This window comes from Herpailurus yagouaroundi, unplaced genomic scaffold, assembly GCF_014898765.1.
Source record: "Herpailurus yagouaroundi ecotype Mexico unplaced genomic scaffold, PumYag 67383, whole genome shotgun sequence".
NCBI classification, from domain to species: Eukaryota; Metazoa; Chordata; class Mammalia; order Carnivora; family Felidae; genus Herpailurus; species Herpailurus yagouaroundi.
This window is the reverse complement of record NW_024420199.1, coordinates 219797-246909: the sequence shown is the minus strand read 5'-3', so window position 1 is coordinate 246909 and position 27113 is coordinate 219797. Positions and strand designations below refer to the sequence as shown.

The 27113-nt window shown below is 38.9% G+C and overlaps 1 protein-coding gene across 8 annotated transcripts in view; it reads left to right on the top strand.

Moving 5' to 3' along the window:
* The first annotated feature begins 21371 nt into the window (after positions 1 to 21371).
* Positions 21372 to 27113, top strand: part of ARMCX4 (armadillo repeat containing X-linked 4) — a 31360-nt gene continuing 25618 nt past the window's right edge. For 6 of the 8 annotated variants that reach the window (XR_005787886.1, XR_005787888.1, XR_005787885.1 and 3 more), the window contains exons 1-4: positions 21372 to 21502; positions 22019 to 22092; positions 22843 to 22932; positions 23272 to 23355. Coding sequence is in view for 2 of the 8 variants with exons in the window: in XM_040467260.1 (XP_040323194.1) it covers positions 24226 to 27113 (2888 nt within the window). In the remaining 6 variants the exon portion in view is untranslated. Of the gene's footprint in view, positions 21503 to 22018; positions 22093 to 22842; positions 22933 to 23271; positions 23356 to 23635; positions 23727 to 24081 lie in introns of all 8 variants that reach the window. The other 2 variants (XM_040467260.1, XM_040467258.1) reach the window with 2 other exon arrangements.

Sequence of the window (27113 nt, the reverse complement as noted above, 5' to 3'; positions counted from 1 at the left end):
GTTGTTTTAAAAGTTTTTATTTTAATTCCAGTTAGTTAACATACAGTGCTACATTAGTTTCAGGTGTCTAATACAGTGATTCAACAATTCATCACCCAGTGCTCATCACTACAAGTTACTCCTTAATCCGCATCACCTGTTTAACCCATCCACCACCCCCCCCAATCTCCCCTCTGGTAACCATTAGTTTTTTCTCTCTAATTAAGAGTCTGTTTCTTGGTTTCTCTGTCTCTCTCTCTCTCATTTTTCTCTTTGCACATTTGTTTTGTTTCTTAAATTCCACATATGAGTGAAATCATATGGTATTTGTCTTTCTCTGACTGGAATTATTTCACTTAGAATTATACTCTCTAGCTCCATCCATGTTGTTGCAAATAGCAAGATTTCATTCGTTTTTATGGCTGAATAATATTTCATTGTATATATACCACTTCTTTTTTCTTTTTTTATTATTTTTTAACTTTATTTTTTAAAATTTACATCCAAATTAGTTAGCATATAGTGCAACAACGATTTCAGGAGTAGATTCCTTAATGCCCCTTACCCATTTAGCCTATCCCCCCTCTCACAACCCCTCCAGTAACCCTCTGTTTGTTCTCCATATTTAAGAGTCTCTTATGCATTGTCCCCCTCCCTGTTTTTATATTATTTTTTCTTCCCTTCCCTTATGTTCATCTGTTTTGTCCCTTAAAGTCCTCATATGAATGAAGTCATAGGATTTTTGTCTTTGACTAATTTCACTTAGCATAATACCCTCTAGTTCCATTCACATAGTTGCAAATGGCAAGATTTCATTCTTTTTGATTCCCAAGTAATACTCCATTGTATATATATATATACCACATCTTCTTTATCCATTCATCCATTGATGGACATTTGGGCTCTTTCCATACTTTGGCTATTGTTGATAATGCTGCTATAAACATGGGGGTGCATGTGTCCCTTCGAAACAGCACACCTGTATCCCGTGGATAAATGCCTAGTAGTGCAATTGCTGGGTCTTAGGGTAGTTCTATTTTTAGTTTCTTGAGGAACCTCCATACTGTTTTCCAGAGTGGCTGCACCAGCTTGCATTCCCACCAGCAGTGCAAAAGAGTTCCTCTTTCTCCACATCCTTGCCAACATCTGTTGCCTGAGTTGTTAATGTTAGCCATTCTGACAGGTGTAAGGTAGTATCTCATTGTGGTTTTGATTTGTTTCCCTGATGATGAGTGATGTTGAGCATTTTTTCATATGTCGGTTGGCCATCTGGATGTCTTCTTTGGAGAAGTGTCTATTCATGTCTTTTGTCCGTTTCTTCATTGGATTATTTGTTTTTTGGGTGTTGAGTTTGATAAGTTCTTTATAGATTTTGGATACTAACCCTTTATCTCATATGTCATTTGCAAATATCTTCTCCCATTCTGTCAGTTGCTTTTTAGTTTTGCTGATTGTTTCCTTTGCTGTGCAGAAGGTTTTTATTTTGATGAAGTCCCTGTAGTTCATTTTTGTTTTGTTTCCCTTGCCTCTGGAGACATGTTGAGTATGAAGTTGCTGCGGCCAAGGTCAAAGAGGTTTTTGCCTGCTTTCTCCTCGAGGATTTTGATGGCTTCCTGTTTTACATTTAGGTCTTTCATCCATTTTGAGTTTATTTTTGTGTATGGGGTAAGAAAGTGGTCCAGGTCCATTCTTCTGCATGTCGCTGTCCAGTTTTCCCAGAACCACTTGCTGAAGAGACTGTCTTTATTCTATTGGATATTCTTTCCTGCTTTGTCAAAGATTAGTTGGCTATACATTTGTGGGGCCATTTCTGGGTTCTCTATTCTGTTCCATTGATCTGAGTGTCTGTTCTTGTGCCAGTACCATACTGTCTTGATGATTACAGCTTTGTAAGAGATGCTAAAATCTGGGATTGTGATGCATCCTGCTTTGGTTTTCTTCTTCAGTATTACATTGGCTATTCAGGGTCTTTTGTGGTTCCATACAAATTTTAGGATTATTTGTTCTAGCTCTGTGAAGAATGCTGGTGTTACTTTGATAAGGATTGCATTGAATATGTAGATTGCTTTGGGTAGTATCGACATTTTAACAATATTTGTTCTTCCCTCCAGGAGCACGGAATCTTTTTCCATTTTTTTGTGTCTTCTTTAATTTCTTTCATAAGCTTTCTATAGTTTTCAGTGTATAGATTTTTCACCTCTTTGGTTAGATTTATTCCTAGGTATTTTATGTTTTTTTTGTGCAACTGTAAATAGGAAGTTATTATTCTTAATGACACTAAAATTGGCCATTTTAGAACTGGTTCCTGAATTCTTTTGACACAATCCCAATTATCCTTCATAGCTTTCCTGATTTCTCATATGATAATAAATACAACAGCATGAATAAATGATTTGAAATATTTGTGACATGTTAACTGTATGACTGTAAACTACAATTTAGTTATGCTTCATATAACAGGATATAAAAACTACCCTTGTTTCCAGTCTATGAAATGCAGTCAAAGCCTCTTTCAATTCAATATCCCACTAATTTCCGGCTTAACAGAAAAACAAGCAGCCAGCACATGATCTCACCTCCTAAACAAAGCATTTACACTTATCTAAATATATATTTTAGTTTCATAATATAAGGTTGTATTTAATCCTTTAAAAATGTGTTTCTGGAGGTACTAAGAAATTTAAAATTTCAAAATGGGTGATAAAAACCATTCATCTGTACTGTAAAAGAAGGGGCATACTGGGACAGCTGATCAGACTTGGAATAACTATGCCAGATTCAACTTCTTTCTCTCTTGATGAATCAGAGACCATGCTTTCCTTTTTTTTGTTTCTTCTTTCCTGAGTCTTTAGTGTTTTTGTTAGCTGCTCCAGTGAATTTCCCTTTTTTTCTCCTCCTTTTTCTCATGTTTGCACATTTTTCCTAAAGTTTACCTTTTTTGTTGCATTTTGTTTTTGACTTAGTTTCAACTTTTGCAGAAATGGGCTTGGCAACAACCTGTGGATCTCCTCTTGGGCTCTTTCTTTACTGTCTCTTCAGCTGAACTGACCTTCTTCGTAAAAATCTGGGTGGTGGCCTCATTGGGGAAGATGGGTGTCTAGATGCCTGTGGATCTTTGCCAAGCTGGGCCACCTGGCTATTGCCACTCTCACAGCTTGAATTCCAGATGGAAGTGGATTGGGAGTCTGCCTATTATCTTGATTTGATATAAAGGATCTATCTATCTATCTGTCTATCCATGTATCTATCATCTGTCAGTCATCTATTTATCTATCTATCATCTATCTAAATATATTATCTTCTACCTCTGTCATCTATGTACTCATCCCTCCCTCTCTCCCTTTTCAGATAAATGGTAACATACTATTTACACATCTCTCCACCTTGACAATACCTCAGTAGATCACTTCAAAGTAGTATATAGAGTACATATTCCTCACTTTTTTTACAGCTGCATAATACTCCAACATGTGAATATATAGCAGGTGATCCAACTAGTCCATTATTGATCACTGTTTTTTTTTTATCTTCTGCTATTTCATATAAAACTGTGTATGTCTTAAATTTTACCAGTGTACTCTTGGGATAGACTCCTCAAAGTGGGAATACTCATGTAATTTTGCTAGATTTGACCATTTTCCTTCCACTGGGTGGTACTATTTTACATTCTCATGGTCAAAACATAAGAATTCCTGTTCATAACCTCACCAAAGGACTATGTGATCAAACCTTTGAATTTTTGCCAGTCTGGTAAGTGAGAAAGTGTATCTCATTTTAGTTTTAACTTATATTCCTTTTATTATGAGTAAGGTTGAATATTTTTTCACATTATGTAAATGTGTGCATCTTTTACTTCTTGCTTACATTTTCAGATGCTATGATAGCTATGTTCCATGTAGTTTATTTCAAAGTCATCTCTTTTACGTAAGAGAAAAATTAAAATAGGCCAAGACTAGTATTTGTTGAAGTGCTATTGTGTGCCAGACATTATAAAATAGTTTTCTCACTATATTTTCTATTATAGTCAGCTAGAAGAAAAAGTAAGGACAAGAAAGCAGATTTTTAAAATAATTTATTTTTTAGGGTAGTTTTGACACATTAAAAAAAGGAAGTGGATGGGTACCTGGGTGGCTCAGTCTGTTAAGTATCTGACTCTTGATTTCAGCTCAGATCATGATCCCAGAGTCATAAGATCGAGCCCCACGTCGGGCTCTGCACTGGGCATGTAGATTATCTCTCCCTCTCTCCCTCTTCCTCTGCCTGTTCCCAGCTTGTGTGTGCATGCATGCTCACTGTCTCTCTCTCTCTCAAAAAAAAAACTTAACATAAAAGTAAATGGTATACGGATTTTTTATTCTTTTCCCAGCTCCAAGAGGTAATTCATCTTACAACACAGAAGTATCAACAGATACCATTTGCAACGGATTTCCCATTTATTCCTCTCACCACTGTGGTGAAGTGGGGGGGGGGTATTTTTCACATTAACTGAGGAGACTGAGGATCAGAGAGGTGATAACATATAATAAGAGTCTGTCAGTCATTTCTGGACCAGAACAGAGGATTTCAAACATTGATTTTTATCACCTGTAGGACATTAAATACTAATTACTTGACTGAAACTGGGAAAGGCCCAAGGATATGCATTTCTAACAAGTTCCCAGGTACTGCTGATGCTGCTGGTCCAAGGACGACCGTTTGAGAACCACTGATGTGGCTAATAGAAAAATAAACAAAAGCATCAATTAGCCAGGCTCATTATTTGGGCCATACACTCAGGCAGTGGGTGATAGTATGTAATGCCTTTAAAGTGTGAGGGGACCAATCACTGGTCTACAAAGTAGCTCATGTGACATTGTGATGTCATCATGTCTCCCACTCTGGAAAGCCCTGTGTGTGAAGGACTAAGCACCAGGCTTCCAAGATCTCTTTTGATCTTAACAGCTATTCAAGCTACTTGTTATGAAATCACCAATTCAGATCAGGCTACAGGAAATTAGGGGAGTTGAAGTAAATCAGGGAACTGCCCTTGTAAATTCTTGGTTAGTAGTGAAACCTGGAATTATGCTAAAATTTTCCTACTGTGTCTTGAATCTGCCAGGGCTTTGAATGCTCTAATCTCCTTGGGCAATTGATGCTGGCCTGGGTATTGCTTTTTTATTTTCTTAATAGGGAGTTGTATTGCTTTTAAATTACAATATTACTGAAAACTTTAATTTTTTTTACATTTATTCATTTTTGAGAGACAGAGAGAGACAGAGCACAAGCGGGGGGCGGGCAGACCGAGAGGGAGACACAGAATCTGAAGCAGGCTCCAGGCTCCCAGCTATCAGCACAGAGCCCGATGCGGGGCTCGAACTCACAAACTGCGAGATCATGAGCTGAGCCAAAGTCGGATGCACAACCTACTGAGCCACCCAGGCGCCCCAAAACTTTAAAATGCTGTATGTCAAAGGGGCACCTGGGTGGCTCAGTTGGTTGAGCAGCTGACTGTTGATTTCAGCTCAGGTCATGATCTCAAGGTTTGTGAGATTGAGCCCTGCATCAGGCTGGGTGCTGGATTCTCTCTCCCTCTCTCTCTCTCTGTTCCTTCCCTGCTTGTTCTCTCTCTCTCTCTCTCTCTCTCTCTCTCTCTCTCTCTCTCAAAAATAAAACAATAAATAAACTTAAAATGCTGTCTGGCAAAGGAATAAGCCACGCTTGTCTGAATGAAATGGTTAGAGTAAATATTTGCAAATTACCTGGGGCTAATTTTCACGATATGTGAAAACATTCCCAGTGATCAATATAAAGAGATTGGGAAAATTTGTAGTAAGCAGTCCCTAAAATGGACCCAGTGAGCCATGCCTCCTAGTATTCATGCATGTGAGTAATGTGCAATCCCTACCACTGAGTGTGGGCTGAGTTAGCAGAGATAAGTAGTTAAAGCTGGAATTACTCTAAGGCCTTGCCCTTTGTGTCCTGAATCCTCCAGGTTCTGAGTGCTCTAATCTCCCTGGGGGCTAGCATTTGATGCTTGGCAGAGTATTGTTCAGTTTCTGTTAAATGGACTGTAATATGTACTTATATATGTATGTATTTATAAAATAGACATTACATAAATTTACCATTTGAATCTTTTTTTTTCTGTATATGGTTCAGTGGCATTAAATACATCTATTTTGCTGTAGAGCCATCACCACCATCCATCTCCAGAACTTGTTTCATCTTGCTCCATATCCTCTATATAGCAATTTCCTATTCTTCCCTCTTCTCAGCCCCTGGAAACCACCATTAACCTTGCTGTCTCTATGAATTTCACTATTTGAGGTACCTCATAAGTGGAATTATATGGTATTTATCTTTTTGTCTCTGGCTTCTTTCACTTGGGATAATGTTTTCAAGGTTCATCCATATTGTAGCATGTATCAGAATTTTATGTTTCGTTGTACGAATGTGCCATATTTTGTTTATACATGTATCCATAAATGGGCATTTGGATCATTTCTATCTTTTGGCTATTGTTGTTAAAGAAAAACAGCTGTATATTAGTTAAAGTAGTAACAACAGATTTTATTTAGGAATGATTGTGATGATAGAAAGAGACCTCAGTATAGAATGGGGCTCAATTGTGAATGCGGTTATAAATCTTCCTTGGAGATTTATAGCCAAGGAGCAGGGTAGAGATCAGGGTGGAAAATAGAAGAGGAAACCTCAGGATTATGGTAGGGATTCTGTTTAAATTGACACAACTAGAATCCTTGCTGAAGGCAGGCTTGGGGTGATGCATTGATTGTAGGGATTTGTGCTGAATTGACTTAGCAAGATTTTTGCTAAAATTAGGCTATGCAAAAATGAACATGGAAGTCCAAAGGTTGGGAAGGGGGTTCAGAGATGCATGACTAAAGTTTGGTCCAGGAGACAGTCTTGTCAGTGTGAATAATACTGTTATGAACATTGGTGCAGAAATATCTGTTTGAGTCCCTGCTTTCCACATCCTCACCAACACTTGTTATTTTCTATTTTTTAAAAAACAATATCCATCCTAATGGATGTGATGATTTATTTTTTTAAGTTTATTTATTTATTTTGACAGAGAGAGAAAGCACGAGTGGAAGAGGAGCACAGAGAGGGGGAAAGAGACTGAATCCCAAGCAGGCTCCACACCATCAGCACAGAGCCCGATGTGGGGTTCATACCCACAAACCATGAGATCATGACCTGAGCTGAAACCAAGAGTCTGATGCTCAACTGGCTGAGCCACCCAGGCACCCCTTATTATTTATTTTTAACATAAACTTTATTTTGTAATAATTTTAGATTTACAAAACTGTATAATTTTAATTAATAATATTCAAAATTTAAAACACTGTGTACGGCAGGAAAAATGTAAAAGTTATATAAAAAACAGAAATAATATTTGCACACTCTATGGAGTTCACATATGTGGTATATTAGGCAGATAGGTAGGTTGATGATATCGACAGAATATTCACCTAAAGGGCAATATTGTGCACAATAAACACTAGTTAATGAAATATTAGTGAAAATCAAAGATTTTCATATTAAGTGAAATAGGAAAATTGCAGAAGAATATGTATAACATTATTACAATTTTGAAGAACAGGTGTACTTCAGGATATTTTATGAATTTTTGCTTATATGTAACTACATTAATAAACTATATACAGAGAAACACACCTGGAGAACATTCACCTGTTTATTTTCAGTGCATATCTTTGGGTCAGGGACTGAGGGTTAGGCAAAAGAGATGTTCAAGATAATTTAATTTACACATATATATTTTTGTCATGCTTAAAATTTGTAGTCAGGAAAATTTATTAATATAAAAATTATAAAGAGTAAAAATATGTAACTCAGCTGACAAAATTTATGTACACATATGTTTTGGGAATGTGTTCACAATATACTGGTTTGTTGAGAAAAGAACAGATTAAACTAACTGATTTGACACTGTATCTGTGAATGTGTTTCTATGTTTCAAACTTCTTCACTCCAAGTAATAATACACTCATATATGCAGCTTTCTCTTCAACTCAGGGAGGAGACAAATGTCCAATTTTAGAGATTAGAGACCACAGAAGTTCCTATATTCAGAGAGATTGCTACCAGTGGATGGTAAATTCTAGGAAGACCTGGACAAGGCCACATGCAAGTCCCTCCCTTTATTTCTTCCTTCCCTTGAAAAGCCTCTTGTCCTGAATCTTTTAGTACTGCAATTCTGATTCTGATCACCAGGGGGCATCCGTCTCCATTTTTTCTATTTTTAAATGCAGCGACATTAATTTTTTTATTGAAGTATAATTGACATACAATGTTATATTAGTTTTAAATATACAACCTAGTGATTCCACAATTCTATATATTATGCACGCTCACCATGATAAATGTAGTTACTATTTGTCAACATACAGCTTTATTACAATATTATTGACTATATTCCCTGTGCTGTACTTTCATCCCCATTACTTATTTATAACTACAAATTTGTACCCTTAATCATCTTCATCTATTTCATCCATCCCTCCAAGATTTAGTGTACACACACACACACACACACACACAGGAATATTACTCTGTTATAAAAAGGCATTTTTAAAGAAACAAAATGTTATTTTTAAAGTCTTTTATTAAATATTAAATAGTATATATAGGATGGTACAGATTGTGCTTGAAAATGTTTTTTCAATCTATAAAGAGCTCACCAAACTCCACACCCAAAAAACAAATAACCCAGTGAAGAAATGGGCAGAAAACATGAATAGACACTTCTCTAAAGAAGACATCCAGATGGCCAACAGGCACATGAAAAGATGTTCAACGTCGCTTCTTATCAGGGAAATACAAATCAAAACCACACTCCGATATCACCTCACGCCAGAGTGGCCAAAATGAACAAATCAGGAGACTATAGATGCTGGAGAGGATGTGGAGAAACGGGAACCCTCTTGCACTGTTGGTGGGAATGCAAATTGGTGCAGCCGCTCTGGGAAGCAGTGTGGAGGTTCCTCAGAAAATTAAAAATAGACCTACCCTATGACCCAGCAATAGCACTGATAGGAATTTACCCAAGGGATACAGGAGTGCTGATGCAAAAGGGCACTTGTACCCCAATGTTTATAGCAGCATGTTCAACAATAGCCAAATCATGGAAAGAGCCTAAATGTCCATCAACTGATGAATGGATAAAGAAATTGTGGTTTATATACACAATGGAGTACTACGTGGCAACGAGAAAGAATGAAATATGGCCCTTGGTAGCAACGTGGATAGAACTGGAAAGTGTGATGCTAAGTGAAATAAGCCATACAGAAAAAGACAGATACCATATGTTTTCACTCTTAGGTGGATCCTGAGAAAATTAACAGAAACCCATGGGGGAGGGGAAGAAAAAAAAAAGGAGGCTATAGTGGGAGAGATCCAAAGCATAAGAGACTCTTAAAAACTGAGAACAAACTGAGGGTTGATGGGGGTGGGAGGGAGGGGAGGGTGGGTGATGGGTATTGAGGAGGGCACCTTTTGGGATGAGCACTGGGTGTTGTATGGAAACCAATTTGACAATAAATTTCATATATTAAAAAAAAAGAAAATGTTTTTTCATATACAAAGACTTAAAAAGGCTATCCATTCACTTTCATATATTCTTTATTCTTTGATATCTCTCTCTCTTCTCTTTCCTTTCCCTCCCCCTTCTCTCTCTCTCTCTCTCTCTTCATCAAGGTTTGCTAACCTTTCCACATTGTAGAGAGGGCCCTCTGGGAAAAAAGCAGGTGGCTTAAGCTCCAAATACCAACCCCCTGTGATAGCTTCCCAAATCTTGTACCTGCCTCTTTCCAGGTCATTATGCACAGATGCCAAGAACAGTTTCTTTTAAAAAATTTTTTTAAACATTTATTCACTTTTCAGAGACACAGAGAGAGACGATGAGTGGGGGAGGAGCAGAGAGAGAGAGAGACGGAGACACAGCACCCAAAGCAGGCTCCACGCTCAGAGCTGTCAGCACAGAGCCCAATGTGGGGCTCAAACCCACGAACCGTGAGATCATGACCTGAGCCAAAGTCGGGTGCTTAACCAACTGAACCACCCAGGCGGTCCCAGAACAGTTTCTTTAAAACTGACTCTATAATTCCCACAGAAACACCCTTAGAAGCAATCCACCAAGAGAATTGCAAACTCCTTTCCCCTGCTGATATTCCTTACCTGGTAGATCCAGACTACATATCCAGCCTTGTCTACCAAATGTTATGTGGTCTGAGCAGCCTGAATCATGGGCTGTTTCCTCAAGGGACTCCTGTGTTTTCTGTGTGTGCCTCTTTAATTGGGTAGGGAGTAATTTGCACAGAGCTTGGCCCTTGCACACAGATGGTGGCATTACATACTCAGATCAACCCTTTAAAGGAGGACTGTTATCCACATATTAAAGGTGTAGAAACTTGAGTCCCAAAGAAGGTGAGAACCAGCCTTGTGTTTGGAAAAGATATTGGGGTTACAGAAGGTATCCAGTGATAGCTTAGTAGTGATAATGAACTATATTATTTTGCTCTATAACAAGAATAGGTATGGTGCTCACCACTATTAAGTGTCTGCTATGGGTGATAGTAATTTTATTTTTCCTAGAATTTAAGTGATACATGTTCTTTGTAAACATTTGGAACGTACAATAAGACAAAAAGAGAAGAGGGATAAACACCCACAATCCCACAACACAAACAGCCGATCCTTTTCTAGAATTTGCTGACATCTAGTGGTAGAGTCAAGAATATCAAATTGTGCCTATAAATGAAGATAGGATAAAAACATATCTAGGTTACATCCAGACTGGGTTCTTACCTTGTCTTTGATATGCATATTTTTGCAATTTTACCACATTGCTTCCCTTTTTGGATGATTAACTTATAGGGATCAGGATTTGGCTGTGTTACAGCTGATTGGAATGGTGCACATATACCATGAGATGACACGTACATATGGGTACTAGTTGATCAACTTCTCTTGAGATGAGAAAGGGAGATAAAAATCCTTTCCTTGTGCTAAAGGGCAAAGTATAGAACCAACATCATTTGGTTTCCAAGGCACTGATGTATGGAGGAAAAAGCACAGGCTTTGGAATCACAGAGGGGACTGAGGAATACAGCCAAGGGATCTAAAACTTATTTAGGAGTGCTCTATACCAGACAGAGGAAAATGGACTTCTAAAAAAGTCAAGCAATCCAAAAAAGGGAAAGAGAAAAGAGAAAAAGCAATACAGCATAGGCAGAGCAAATAGAAAACAAGTTAGTAAAATGGTAGATTTAAGCCCAAATATTCCAATAATTACATCATGGGTGAACAGACTAAACATTCCAGTTAAAAGACAAAACTTGTCAGACTGGATTAAAAAAATAACTACATGGTGCCTAAAAAAAGATCTGCCTTCAATACAAAGCCACTATCCATTTCTCTACTTCTACACAAATATTAAGAATTATATTTCTGGTAAGAAAATACAATATTTCACTGTCATTTGATGTTGAAGATTTTTGATCATTAGTGAGATTGAATTCGCTTTTAGAGTAAGCCTATGAAAATATAACAGAAAGTGCAGAAACCATAAATGTACACCTTGATAAATTTTCACAAAATGGACATATTTGTGTGGCCAGAACCCAGATCAAGAAAGATAACATTATCAGCATCCTAGAAGCTCTACTGGTGTCCCCATCCAGTAACAAAACTCTCTCCCCCTAGCAAGAATAACCATTATTCAGACTTCTAGAAACATATATTACTTTTGCCTGTTTTTTAATTTTATCTAAATAGAATCATCCACTCTGTGCTATTTTGTATCTGCCTTCTTTCATTCAATATTGCATTTGTGAGATTTATCCATTTGGTTGCATGCAGTTACAGTTTGTTCACATTGTGGAATAATATTTCATGGTAAAAATAATGGGAGATTTTTTAGCAGGTCTCTCTCTGTATTGATAAAATTATAATAAAGACAAAAAAACCCAGTAAGAATACATATTTGAATATCAAAATTAATAATATTAACATAATCAACAAATGTAGAACCCTGTACTCCAATCATAAACATGGAGAACAAACTGAGGGTTACTGGAGGGGTTGTGGGAGGGGGGATGGGCTAAATGGGTAAGGGGCATTAAGGAATATACTCCTGAAATCATTGCTTCACTATATGCTAATTTGGATGTAAATTAAAAAAAATAAAATTAAACAAACAAAACAAAACAAAACAAAAAATTATTAGTGGGGCATCTTGGTAGCTCAGTTGGTGAAGTGTCTCACTCTTCATTTCGGTTAAGGTCATGATCTCACAGGCGGTTCATGGGATCAACCCGCTTGGGGCTCTGCCCACACAGAAACTTGGGATTCTCTCTCTCTCCCTTTCTCCCCCCTCCCTTGCTTTTGCTCTAAATAAACAAACTGAAGAAAAGAATTGGTTTGAGTACATAGTGCTAAATTTTTAAATTAATTAAATAATACTAACCTATACATTTTCATATAGATCCAAATATATATGGGAATTAAATATATGGTAAAGTTTGTACTTCAAATCAGTGGAAGATGACAAATACCATATGATTTCACTTATATGTGGAATCGAAAAAAAACAAATGAGGGGCATCTGGTTGGCTCAGTCGGTTAGGTATCTGAATCTTGATTTCGGTTCGGGTCATGATCTCATGCATGGCTCATGGGCCTCTCCGTGCTGACAGCACGGAGACTGTTTGGGATTCTCTCTCTCCCAGTCTCTTTGTCCCTCCCCCACTGGCACATTCTTTCTCTGTCTCTCTCTCTCTTTCTCTCTGTTTCTGTCAAAATAAATAAATAAAAATTTTAAAAGAATGAATAAACAAACACAAAGCAGAAACCACCCATAAATGGAATAAAATGACGGTTGCCAGATTGGAGGGGGTGGTTGAAAGGTGCAGAATATATAGGCTTCCAGTTATGGAATAAATAAGTCACGGGGATGAAAGGTAGAGCATAGGGAACATAGAACATAGTCATTGATATTGTAATACCATTGTATGGTGACAGTTGGTAGCTACACTTGTGTTGAGCATAGCATAACATATTTACTTGATGGATCACTATGTTGTACATGTGGAACTAATGTAGCACTGTGTTTAAACTATACTTCAATAAAAAAATTAGTGGGAGAAAGGATAAACTCTTCAATACATGCTTTTGGGAAGATGGATATCTATTTGGAAAAAATGACATCAGAGACTATCTCATGTCTCTTATTACATTCTAAGTTGATTTTTAAAACTTATAATAGTATCATAAAAATATGTGAGAGTATTTTTATGGGTTTCAGTTAGGGAAGAAAAAACATAAATTAAAACATGAATTTGATTACATCAAAATTGAGAAATTTCAGTATGTGGAAAGACAACATAATATCAAAAGAAGCTATATACTAATAATATCAAAAGAAGCTGTATACTAGAAAAAAACATTTCCAACATACAAAACATAGAAACAAGTGCTATCTGCACTAAGTGCAGGTCTTCTGAAAAAACAAGATAAAAATAATGCAACAGAAAAATATGAAAAAGATGTGAGCAAGCAATTTGTGGAGCTACAAATGACAAACATGTGAATAGATGTGCAATATCACCACTTAATAGCAAAATGTAATCTACAACAATGGTATAGCACTTCTCAGTTTTCTGATTAGCAAAATTTTCAAAGATAATTTTTGTAACTTGTTTGTTATGAAAACAAAATTAAAAAATTAAAGAAAACCTAAATGTCTATTAGTAAAACAATGGCTAAATAAACCAAACTATAACCACACTATGCAATACAATATAAGAGTTAAAAAGATCCACATTTACAGACATGGAAAGAGCTCCAAGATATGTTGATGAGTGAAAACTATCAATTTGTGAAACATATGTACAATATGATGTCCCCTAACAATATTTCTATAGGTACATACGTGTGTATGAAATTCACAGAAAAAAGTTTAGTTTACCCAAACTAATGAAGCAACTCTTTCTGGGGATGAAATTGGGATGTATTGAGATAATAATTTACATGCAGTATATCACACATATCTTAAATGTTTAGTTTGAAGAGCTTTAACAATTGCATATAACCATGTAAACACCACACAAAATAAGATATAGAACATTTCCATCATTCCAGAAAGGTCCCTTATATATTTTTCCAGTTATTTCCCTCTATTCCCCAGATAACCACTTACTGGTTTTTATCATCACAGATAGTTTTTGTTTGTTCTTGGGTTTCATTTAAATAGAATCCTACAGTATTCCTTTGTGTCTGACTTCTTTCATTCAGCATACCACTTTTGAGATTTATCCATGTTGTTGCATTTATCATGATCTTATTGCTTGTTATTGCTGAGTAGTATTTTATCGTATATATATAAATATACATATAAATATAAATAAGTAGATGTCAAAAAGTAATTTAAGATCTACTACTTTAAAAACATACAAAAAGAAAAAAATACAATTATCATCCTCAGAATGTTTTCTAGCAAAGTTTTTCCAACTTTCAAGGAGTAGAAAATTTTCTTGTTATATAAATTATTTCCAGAACATAGACAACTTTCCAGTTCATTTTACAAGGCTAGTATAATCTTAGTACCCAAACTGGAAAAGGATGGTGCACAAAAACAAAATTGTAAACTGATCTCATCAACAAACATGTACAAAAAATATAAAATCAAATATTAACAGTATTTTAAAAACAGTTGCTACCATGTGAGATTTATTGTAAGAATTCAAGTGCAATTTATTATTTGAACAGTTTTGTTGTAAACCACTGTGGTAAAATAATATGTAAAAAAACATGTAAAATAATATTAAATAGTAAAATTATATTAAAATATTAAAATATGATTATCCCAATAGGTACAGAAGATCATCTGTTGAAATTAAACCTCCATTCCTGATAACAACTTTTAGCATTCTAGGAATAGAGGAGGTTTCTTTAATTTGCAAAAGGTTTGCGCCAGAGATGTACAGAAACATTGTATTTAATGATAAAAGACTAAGCATTCCTATTATAGTCAGTAGCTAGACTCTGACTATTCTGAAGTTCAGAATTCAACACTATTTTTGAACACTTTTCTGAAGTTCTTGTTCTGTCCATAAACTAAAAAGAAGAAAAGAGCAGTACAAAATATTAGAAAGGAAAAATACCAAATTGTCATTTACAGACAATTTAATTGTCTTTTTAAAAAATCAGAGAGAATCAACTGACAAACTTTTGGAACTAATAATATTCACTAGGGTGGCCTGATATAAGAGCAACATACAAAAACTGTAGCCTCATCTTGCATCAGTAATGACCAACTAGAACATTAGATTAGAAGAAGCTTCAGTGTTAGAATAGAGGAAAGACGCTGCCTTACGGAATCTGTCCCAATACTTGAAAAAATGCAAACCAAAAGGAATGAAAAAACAGCAGGGGTGAAGTCGGAGTCATCGGCAAAGGGGCACATCCCAATTACACAATCTTCAAAAAGTCACAGGCAAGTAAAGAAAGAGAAGAGTGCAGAGCTAAGCCCAGTGGGGGTGTGCAGCCAGGTCCTTAACCTTGCCCCTCAGGAGCTATATAAAATACGGCATATGAAAGGCAAAGAATGTAAATGTGAAAAGACATACCTCAAAGTACAGAAGGAAATGTCTATTTTAAACTATGGAAAAGAGCGCCTGGGTGGCTCAGTCGGTTGAGTGTCCGACTTCGGCTCAGGTCATGATCTCACAGTCTGTGAGTTTGAGCCCCACATCGGGCTCTGTGCTGATGGCTCAGAGCCTGGAGCCTGCTTGGGATTCTGTGTCTCCCTCTCTCTCTGCCCCTCCCCTGCTCATGCTCTGTCTCTCTCTGTCTCAAAAATAAATGAAAACATTAAGAAAAAAAATTAAAAAAAAAAAACCTATGGAAGAACTTACGAAGAATATAGGTTTAATAAAAAAAAAAAAACCCAAGAGCTCAAAGATGAGATGATAAGACTGCAGAATTAGATAAAAAGGAAGATTGCAAACTAAGGAACAAGTTAGGCCCAAATAACATTATCATAGAAGTAATAAATTATAAACAGCTGAAATGAAAAGACATGGCTAAAAATTGAATTGCGGACAAATGAAGAACTTGAGATTATCACATGACTAGAGATGAGAAAGACAGAATAAATTAAAGGAAATAAGGAGATATATGTACACAGATATTAATAATATATTCCTTAAGGATGAAATGTTCAGATCTAAAGAACATATCATGTTCCAGGACATTTGATTGTTCTTTGAAAGTTTGATGGTTATTTCACAGTGTTGGAATCTGAGTGATAGTTTACCTTTCTTCTTTGTACTTTACTGCATTGCATCGCTTATAGTTAACATGCATAATTTTTATAAAAACTGAAAATATTTTTCTAAAAAGCAAAAAAGAATATCATGTGCATAAAGCTACCATTCATAATGTTAACAAAAACTATGAAATATGTGAGAATACAGCAAACAAGAGATATGTACAATCTACATGAAGAAAACTATACAATTTTACTAAAGGGCACAAAAGCTATAAATAAATTTAAAGAATACTACATGGCCCTGGATGAAAATAATTTATTATTATGCTTTTAATTATTCCCCAAGTTAATCTGCAAATCCAATGCAATTGTAATAGAAGCCCAACAGGGTTTTTAAAAAAATGAAACTTGGAACTTGAAATGTCCAAGCATATCCAAACACAGTTTGAAAAAGCAGAGCAATGAATGCTTTGTCCTCCCAGACACCTAAACTTGCTGTAAAGCTATACCAATTCAAAATGTGCTATTGAGGCAGTTATATATATATGTGTGTGTGTATGTATATATGTATATATGTATAATATATACATATTATATTCTGTTCAGTGGAACAGAAAAGTCAATTCATGAAACATATCTGAGTAGAAATGAGAATTTACCACTAGTCATTTTAAGTTGGTTGAAGAGTAATGGACTATTATATGAATGGTACTGGGATTTGGCCATACATTTTAATATATATGGACACATACATATCATACATGTACATATAAACACATGTATATGATATATATGCATATATGTATTTGTGTATGTGTGTATGTATTCAAATATACATGGATTACATACCCCAGAAGCCAAAGGAAAAATTTAATATATTTGACTACATCAAAATATAAAAATTCTGATATAAAAAAATACCATAAAATTAAGATGTCAGCGACAGATTGGTAGAATATATGTCCAACTTATATAACAGAAAAACAACTAATGTATAGGTATGCACAAGGAACTATAAATCAGTGAGAAAAATACTAAATGAAAAAATACTCAAAGGATATTTTGGAGAAGAAATGCAAATGACCAATAAGCATGCTCAAGCTTATAGATATTTAGGAAAATGTGAATTAAAAGGACAACCTCATACCTTTTTTTTTGCCTCTTATATTGGTACTAATTGCTAATTTACAGTGTGCATGAGAGCATGGCGGAAAGGGTCCTGTCATGTGCTTGACAAGGGTATAAATTACCTGGTGTCTTTGGAGAGCAGTTTGGTGGCATACCCATTAAATATATAAAATCTCATATCCTTCATTGGGCAGCATTGAATGTATAACTTAACTTAGCAATTCTATTTATATGAGAATATCCTGAAGAAATTCTTCCACCTGTGGGCAAAGGTGTATGTACCAGATTGATCATTGTAGCCTTGTTTTTATTAGCCTCAGACCGAGAACAATTTTATGTTCATTAATTAGTGTGGGGGAATGAAATTAGATACACAATAGTGTAGCCAAGCTGTGGAATGGTATGTAGCAATTAAAAATAATAAAACAGATATAAATGTACTAGAACTTAGAGCTCTCTGAGATACAATGTTAAATGGGAAAAAAAGTTGCAAACCAGTATGTTAAATATGATACCATTTATATATTTCAATAAGATATTTTTTTGTATATAATGTATAGAAAAGCATTTAACACAGCATTTTTTAATTTAATTTATTTTTTAAAATTTACATCCAAGGTAGTTAGCACATAGTGCAATAATGATTTCAGGAGTAGATTCCTTAATGCCCCTTACCCATCCCCCCTCTCACAACCCCTCCAGCAACCCTGTATTTGTTCTCCATATTTAAGAGTCTCTTATGTTTTGTCCCCCTCCCTGTTTTTATATTATTTTTGCTTCCCTTTCCTTATGTTCATCTGTTTTGTATCTTAAAGTCCTCATATGGGTGAAGTCATATATTTGTCTTTCTCTGACTAATTTCGTTTAGCATAATACACTCGAGTTCCATCCATGTAGTTACGAATGCCAAGATTTCATTCTTTTTGATTGCCAAGTAATACTCCATTGTGTGTGTGTGTATATATATATATATATATATACTACATCTTCTTTATCCATTCGTTGGTCAATGAACATTTGTGCTCTTTCCATACTTTGGCTATTGTTGATAGTGCTGCTATAAACATGGGGGTGCATGTGTCCCTTTGAAACAGCATACCTGTATCCCTTGGATAAATACCTAGTAGTGCCATTGCTGGGTCATAGGGTAGTTCTATTTTTAATTTTTTGAGGAATCTCCATACTGTTTTCCAGAGTGGCTGCACCAGTTTGCATTTCCACCAGCAGTTAACACAGCAAATTTATAACAATGGGGAGGTAACTGCACTTTGGGTGAGGACAGTGGATTTAAAGTGATACTAGTGTTTTTCTGGGTTTGACTCTTATACCAGAATATATTCTTGTGGAATTTGCATGTAATTACAGAAAAGAAACAGCAAATAATAAAATACCCTAAGTATATTTACATCAGAATACACACAACTAAAACTTTTTATTACCCATATTGTACAATTTTTGTAAAGTTTATTTATTATTTTGTGTGTGTGTGTGAGAGAAAGAGAGGGGAGAGAGAAAGAGCACAGAGGAGGGACAGAGGAAGAGGGAGGAATAGTATCTTAAGCAGGCCCCACACTGTCAGTGCTGAGCCTGACATGGGGCTCAAACTCACTAACTGTGAGATCACGACCTGAGCCACAATCAAGAAATCAAGAGTCAGATGCTTAACTGACTAAGCCACCCAGGCGTCCCCATATTGTATAAATTTAACATGATGTATTTAATTTTTTCTTTATTGATGAACATTGTATGTTTCTTCAGCTTTTTTAACCTTTATAGGTACTGCGATAGATATCCAACAGATATTCTTTATTAGATATACATATATATGTGTATATATATATATATATACACACACACACACAGACACACACATATATATAAATACAATGTATATACAATACATATATACAATGTATATATAATACATAATACAATGTTTATACATTACATATATAAAATGTATTTATAATACATATATACAATACATATACATTGCTTTGTGAAACTGTGTAGGTATATGGGCTGGTTAAATTCCTAGTAAAAGCATTGCTGGGTCAAAGAATTTATGGGATATTGTATTTATCATTTAATAGATTGTGTCAAATTGCTCTCTGAAAAAAGTTTGCATCACAATATGTGGCCCAACAGTGTGGGAGTGCCCATTTCCCCACAAACCAATCGACAACATTATCAAATTTCTATATTTTGACAAACTTCTAGCTGAAACATGTAAGACACAGTTGTTTGGATTTGCATTTCTTTCAAATTGAGCATCTTTTCATATATTTATCAGTTATTTGTATTTCTTTTCTGAGAACAAATCTGTTCATGTCTTTGGTTCATTTTTCTATTGAGTTCTCATTTTACTAATGATTTGTAAGTTTTTAGATTATCACAAATTAGCCATTTGTCATCCTATGCTTGTGGGGTTTGTATTTTACTTTAATAAAATATTAAATGTTTATGTAATCAACTTATGAATCTTTCAATTTGATGGAGAATATAAGTTAGTCATGAGCAATTGAGTTCTGAGAAGTCATATCAAGGTTCTAGAGCACTCTGGGCTCCTTGGCTTGCTTCCTAGAGGGGCCTCCCCCACACAGAGGCCCCTTGTAGGGAGAGCTTCCTGCTAGAGTGTCATATTTCAGCTTTCAAAGAAAGAGGCTGCCTAAGGGTCCATATTTAGAGTATGATTCCCTAGCTGGGACAGCTGAATGGGGACTAATTTCTGCATACTTTGTCCCTGAGTTCTGGTATTATTCTGAGGGGTTTGTATGGGTGGTACAGTGAAATTGTTACAGAAGGCAGCGAGTGAAAAGGCCTCTTTCTTCTGGTGACTGCTTGAGATCCTGTAAACTGTGCTTTTTGTGAGGGAAAAATGACAAAGATTTCATTTACAGACCCTCACCACTTTCTACACTGGAAGGTGCTGAACACAAGCTGCTGCTAGGGTGACATATAGTACATGAACAACAGATCCTGGAGATACCTCACCAATGTCGTGATTAAATGAACATTCCACCTGCTAAGCCTCATTGCCATCAGTGGGATAATAGTTGGTCCTGTCCAGGGTGTGAGGAGACTGATTTGATCACATGCTTGTGTAAAATCCAAATAAAGCCCTGAAAATGGAAAACAGGTTAATCTAGGAAGTCACCAGTTTTCAGGCACTGGGTTCATCAGGAGTTGGGTCTTCATTCAATCATCCAGGAGTCATCTATGAGGAAGTTCCTAGACACAAGATCATAGTTCATTTCAGTCAGAACCTCAAAAGGTTGTAAATCACTTGTGGGAAATTGACACTTTTAGAAAACTGAACGTTTTCCCACAGATTATAGATGACATTGAAACCGTGGTTTTGTTTGACATTTGTATATAAAATGTCAGTAATTACTAATATGTTTTGAAAACTGATATAGTTCATAGCAACTAATGTGGCACAGAATAATGTGTTTTGTTATTTTTGCGAGCTAAAAGTTAAATGTCAAATGAAAATGGCTTGACTGCATTTCCCGATTACAAAAACAATGAGTGCAATGTTAAAATTAAAAAAAAAAAAAGAACATAAAAAATGTTAAGCGTCCTTTCTAAATGCATTCTCTGCCTCCTTTCCTGACATCCCTTCCCTAGCCCATTTTGGTGCATCACTGTACCCCATGGGGACTGTTGGTCTTATAGTCTAAGGCAGAAACAGAGGATTCCTCTAAGAATCCAGAGAAAAGACTAGAGCAACGGCCTGGGGGAGGGTGAGATGCAGACCCTCCCCAGTAACCCTAGAAGGGCAAACCACAACCTCAAGGCAGAGAGGCTACTCAGATTGGAGAGGACAGAGCTGAGTGGGCGGTGCACGCTGAGGCCCATCGCAATGAAGGGTGGAAGGGGAGTTGGTGCACCGTGAGGTGGGGGGTAGGGTCCTGCAAAACTCCCGCCTGTCCAGAGGGGGTGGGGTGGGAGGGGAGAGAGCTTGGTGACGCGAGGCCCTCACATGACCTGGAGCTGCAGAGCGACGCAGCTTTCCGTGCAGTCGTCACTCCCTTCTAGGTATCAGCTCCCCGCTGCCTTGCGCCTGGCGGGCTGGCACTGGGTCCGAGGAAAGCGGAGCAGGTAAGGGCTCTGGGGCCCGCGCGCTGAGGCCAGGGGGGCAGCCGCCCACCAACCCCGGTAGCTGGTTCATGGATACCGGACAAAGCGGGTTCAAGTTCCAGGAGCCTTCGCTGTGATTCTCCCGAGTCCCCTCCCCCTGCCTACGTCTGTGCTGGGGAATCTTGGGCTATGACAAGGCGGATAGTTGGCAGGGGGTGGGGTGGCTGGGAGGAGTGTCTCGAAAGGGAAATGCAGAGATTGAGATGTCCCATCCTCTCTGATTCTAATCGCTGACCTCACACTTCCGTCCAGATTCCTGCTCCTTTCATTGGAAGGGACATGTCGCCGTGGCATTTACACAGAAAATGGTGGGCCTTGATGACTGGACGGTGGGGTTGGTGGGGATGGCGTTTTGGAATGCGGGAAGGGACATTTGATAACAGGGATCCTGAATTCAGAAAGGTGAGTATTAGGATCTGTGTCCTGGGTGCTGGTCCAAGCACTCAGCGCGTTTCCTCTTTTCTGTCTGATGACCAGTAGATCGGTGTGGCACTGTTTTGTGGCGAGGCAAGGGAAGAAAGAGAGAAGAAAACTGCACGGGATCTGTGGAGGTTAGTGTGAGCACAGGCACTGCCTATGGACAGTTGAAGTTCTGTGTGCATTCTCTATGGCAGGAACTTAGGCACCGCTCTCTGGTTGGGATATAAGGTGGGGCTAACTAGGGGACTTTCCCTAAACTGCGTTTACTTACCAAGCTTCGGATTTTTAACTTAAATTGTATGTTGAAGACCAGTAAAGACAGCAAACTATTCTACGGATGCTTTAATTTGCACTCCAGATAATATTGAGAAAATGCAAATTATATCAAAGAACATTATTATTATATTTTGAGATAGCCTTTGCCAAGAGGCATAGCAATTTTACAAAAGAAAAAGCCTTCCCTCACTCCTTGTCTGTTCTGCTGGAGACTTCTAGAGATGTATTTAAGGAGAAGTAGGTGGCAGTCTGCTATGTATGATTCTGGAGTAAGGGATCTGGGGGCCTCCATCTCTTTCTCCATTTTCCAGTTTTCCAGATTCCCCTGTCTGAACACCTTGGTGAAAGAAATGATGGACTTTTGGGAGAAACCCTAGAATCTTACAGGTGGTTTTAAAATAATTTCCCTTTGTCTCTTTCCTTTTATTTTTTCTGCCTCCCTTTTACACCCTGCCCATTTCAGTGCTGGGGAAGCCCCAGGCTCTGCTTTTCAGAGAATGGGTTTCTAGATCTAGCACAGAAGGTACTGGGACCCCTGTTTTAGATATTGGGATGTAACAAGCACTCAACAGTTAACCTTCCCCTTCTTCTCTGTTTGTTTGTAGGTCTTCCCATAGGCCCACAGTAGGGCTGTTTACCATTGGAAGCAAGGGAAAGGGGGAGACTGGCTTGGAACCATGAAGGTTGGTGTGAAGGTGAGCAGTGCCTTGCGATAACAAGAGGGTGAGCACAGAAGGTGGCCGAGACTTGAGAGGGTCTTAGTGGAGGGTATTTCTGCCTCTCCCACACTCTGTCAGATTTCCACAGTGTTGCCAATCCCTTGGTGATTTCTGTCCTGGAAACAGGAGTAATATTGGGATACGGGTGGGCTGGAGTGTGACTGAGAAGACAAGAGGAGGGATCACAAGATTTAACACATTAGCAAATTGGACATGGGCTCTGGCAAGGCAAGTACTGGGGTCAGTGATTAGGGCACTTGTGTGTTCTATGAGGACTTAGTGTCTATTACCTCCTGTTTGTTTACTTGTCCATAGATCTGACTGCAGGTCTGCTGTAGGGCTTGAGATTACTGGAAGCAAAGAAACAAGGAGGAAATTGCCTCTGATCGGTATAGACTGGTAAGAGGATGGGGAATACCTGTAGATCTCAAGGGTGGGTTGGTGGAGATCAGTGTGCATCTAGTAGGGTCAGTGTGCAGTCTGGAGGATCCTTATCCTCTCCCTTTCCCAGCCACCTTTCCTACCATCTCTGTCACTTGCCCCACACTCTTACCTTTATTTTGGTACAGAAAGTTGGGTAAACAGAGCAAGATAGAAACATAGTTTGATAATGTGCCTGTCACATTAAGAACAAAATCTCCAGTCCCATCTGTCCCTCCATCTGTCTGTCTGTCTCTAGGTCCACAGATTTCATAAGTTTATAGATCTACTTTAGGGTATATCACCAATCAAAAGAAGGAAAGAGGAGGGAACTGCCTTGATCATTACAGGTTGGTATGAGGGTGGGGACCTCTGAGAGTGGTGACAAGAGTAGGTCTAGTAAAAATTGAGGTCTGAGGGCTTCTCAGTCTCCCCCATTCATAGTCAGCACCACACTCCAATATCTTTTTCATTATTCATTTGATGTAAGGAAATGTGTATGGATGTACCTTAGGGGAAAGTTGTTGGGCACTGGAGAAAATGGGGAGGGGAGAAAATAAAAGGGATGGAGACAGAGTTTGCTCATCATCCTCTTCTCCCACCAAGGACATCATTTCTACACTTTTCTGTCCTTCTGTATATCTATCTGTATGATGCACGAAATTAAAAGAGAAATTTTAGTCCATTTCCTTCCTCCACTTCTAGGTCCACCTCCAGTGGCAGCTGTAGTGGCCTCTAAGTGGCTGAAGACCAGCGGCCTCACAGGCCTACACCCAGACCTACTACCCTCTTTCCCCATCCTGATTGAGCTCCCCGTACCTTGTTCGTGCCTTCAGTAGGAGTGATTACATGGGTCGCATTCAGGAAGTGGGTTGGGTGACTGCAGGATTGGTGATCTGGGCTGGTACCTGCTACTGCATTCACAAATTAGCCAAAGGAAGAGCCCAGGGAGTGAGGAAACTTTCCAGAAATGGGTCCAGAGTCAAGATGGAGACTGTGGTTGGGGTACAGAACCAGACCTTGGCCATGAGTGAAGCCATGGCTGGAACAGAGACTGAGACTAGACCCATGGCCAAGACTGGAGCAGAAACCAGAGCAGGAGGTAGGATTGGGGTTGAAGTAGACACTACCACCATTGCTAAGGCGAACTCTCAGGCCAAGACAATGGCTGAGGTAGAGGCAGAGAACCAGTCTGAGGCCAAAACAGTGTCCACAACAGTGGGCATGATAGAGGCAGTGACTCTGAATGTGGCCCAGCTCAAAACTGGGGAAGTAGCCATGAAAGAGGCAGTGACCCAAACTGACTCTGAGGCTGGGAGAGTAGTCAAGAAGGAGGCTGTGACCCAGACCAAGGCTAAAGCTTGGGCACTGGTTGCCAGGGCAGAAACCAAGAAGCAAATAATGACCCAGACAAAAGTGGAAGCTTGTTTACTGGCTGAAAAAGACACAAACAAAGTAATGGTGACACAGAACGAGGCCTTGGGAGTGACCAGGGAAGCAGCCAAGATGGGTGCCATAAATAAGACTGGAATTATGGCTGAAACCAAGGCAACAGCCCTGGATGAGACTGTGAATGTGGCCAAGACTCAGTCTGAGGCCAGGCCTGGTCACATAGTTGATGCTAAGGGAAATCTTAATACCATGTCCAGGAGAGAAGCTGGAGTGGACATGAAGTCCTGTGTACCATCTCAGGCTGTGGCCAAGATCCAGGTTGACAACATGCCTGGTGCTGGGGTTGAGGCCAAGGGGAATCACAAAACAGTGTCTCAGGCAGAGTTTAGGGCAGACATGAGGGCTTCTGCTCAGCCTCAGATTGTAGCCAAGACCCAGGCTGAGGCTATGCTTGGGGTAAAGTTTGATGCCGGGGGTAATACCAATGCTGTGTGTAAGGCAGGGGCAGGGGAAGATATGAGAGTTTCAACACAACCTCAGACTGTGGACAAGAAACAGGCTGAAGCAATGTTTGGGGCCAGGGATGATGACAGAGGAAATACCAATGTCACATCTAAGACAATGACTGGAGGTGACATGAGGGCTGCTGCTCAACCTCAGGCTATAGTCAGTGCTCAGGTTGAGCCTATGCCTGATGCCAGAGTTAAAGGTAGAGGCAATTCCAATGCTGTGTCTAAAACAGGGGTCAGGGCAAACTTGAGGACCAATTCCCAGGCTGAGGCCTTGCTTGATGCCAGGGTTAAGATCAGAGACAATCCCAATACCATGTCTAAGATGGGGGCTGGGACAGACATTGAGCTTTATACACAGCCTCATCCTATGGCCAATGTCCAGGTTGATGCCTTGCCTGATGGCAGGATTAAGGCTAAAAGCAATGTCAACACCATGTCTAAGGAAGGGGGTGGGACAGACACAAAGGCACAGTCTCAGGCTTCTAACAAGAGCCACGTTGAGGTTTTACCTGGTACTAGAGGTAAGGCTAGGGGAAAAGCCAAAAGCAAGTGTAAAGCAGAGGTGGGGATAGAAATGAAAACCTGTGCGCAGCCTCAGGTTGGCGTCAAGATCCAAGCTGATGCTTTACCTGATGGCAGGGATGATCCTAATGCCATTTCTAGGTCAGGGACTAAGGCAGACCTGAGGGCCTGTGGTCAGCCTCAGACTATGGCAAATTCCCCAGGTGAGGCCTTGCCTGGTGCCAAGAATAAGATCTGGGGCAATTCCAATGCTATATCTATGTCAGGGGCTGGGCCAAATACAATGGGCTCTGCCCAGCTCCATGGTATGGCCAATTTCCAGGATGATGCCTCACCTAATACTAAGAATAAAGTCAGGGGCAATCCCAGTGCTATGTTTAAAGCAGCAACCGGGCCAGATTCAATATGTTCTGCCAAGCCTGAAACAGATAAAACAGACTCTGCCCAGCCCCAGGCTGTGGCCAATTCCCATGGTGAAGTCTTGTCTGGTACTAAGAATAAGGTCAGGGGCAATCCCAATGCTGTGTCTAAGACAGCAGCTGGGCCAGGTGCAATAGGCTCTGCCCAGCCTGAGATATCTAATATCCAAGATGAAACCTTGCCCAGCACTAAGAATAAGGTCAAGGGCAAGTCCAATGCTGTGTCTAAGACAGGGGCTGGGCCAGATACAGTGGGTTCTGCCCAGCTCCAGGCCGTGACCAATTCCCAGGGTGAAGCCTTTCCTGGTATCAAGAATAAGGCTAGGTGCAAGTCCAGTGGTGTGTCTAAGACAGGGGCTGGGCCAGATCTAGTGGACTGTGCCCAATCTCAGGTTGTAACCAATTCCCAAGGTGAAGTCTTGTTTGGTACTAAGAACAAAGCCAAGGGCAATTCCAATGCTGTGTCTAAATCAGGCACTGGGCCAGATACAGTGGGCTCTGCCCAGCTCCAGGCTGTGTACAATGCCCAGGTCGAAGCCTTGTCTGGTACTAAGAACAAGGTCAGGGTCAATCCCGGTGCTGTGTCTAAGGCAGAGGCTAGGGCAGATGCAATGGGCTGTGCCCAACCTCTAGCAGATACAACAAGCTCTGCCCAGTGCCTCACTGTGGCCAATTCCCAGTGTGAAAACCTAGTGTACCTGACTGGTACTAAGAACAAGGTCAGGATCAATCCCAATGCTGTGTCTAAAGCAGGGACTGAGCCAGATATAGTGGGTCCTTCCCAATCTCAGATTGTGGCCAATTTCCAGGGTGAAGTCTTGCCTGGTACTAAGAACAAGATTAGGGGAAATTCCAATGCTGGGTCTAAGACAGGGGCTGGGTCAGATACAGT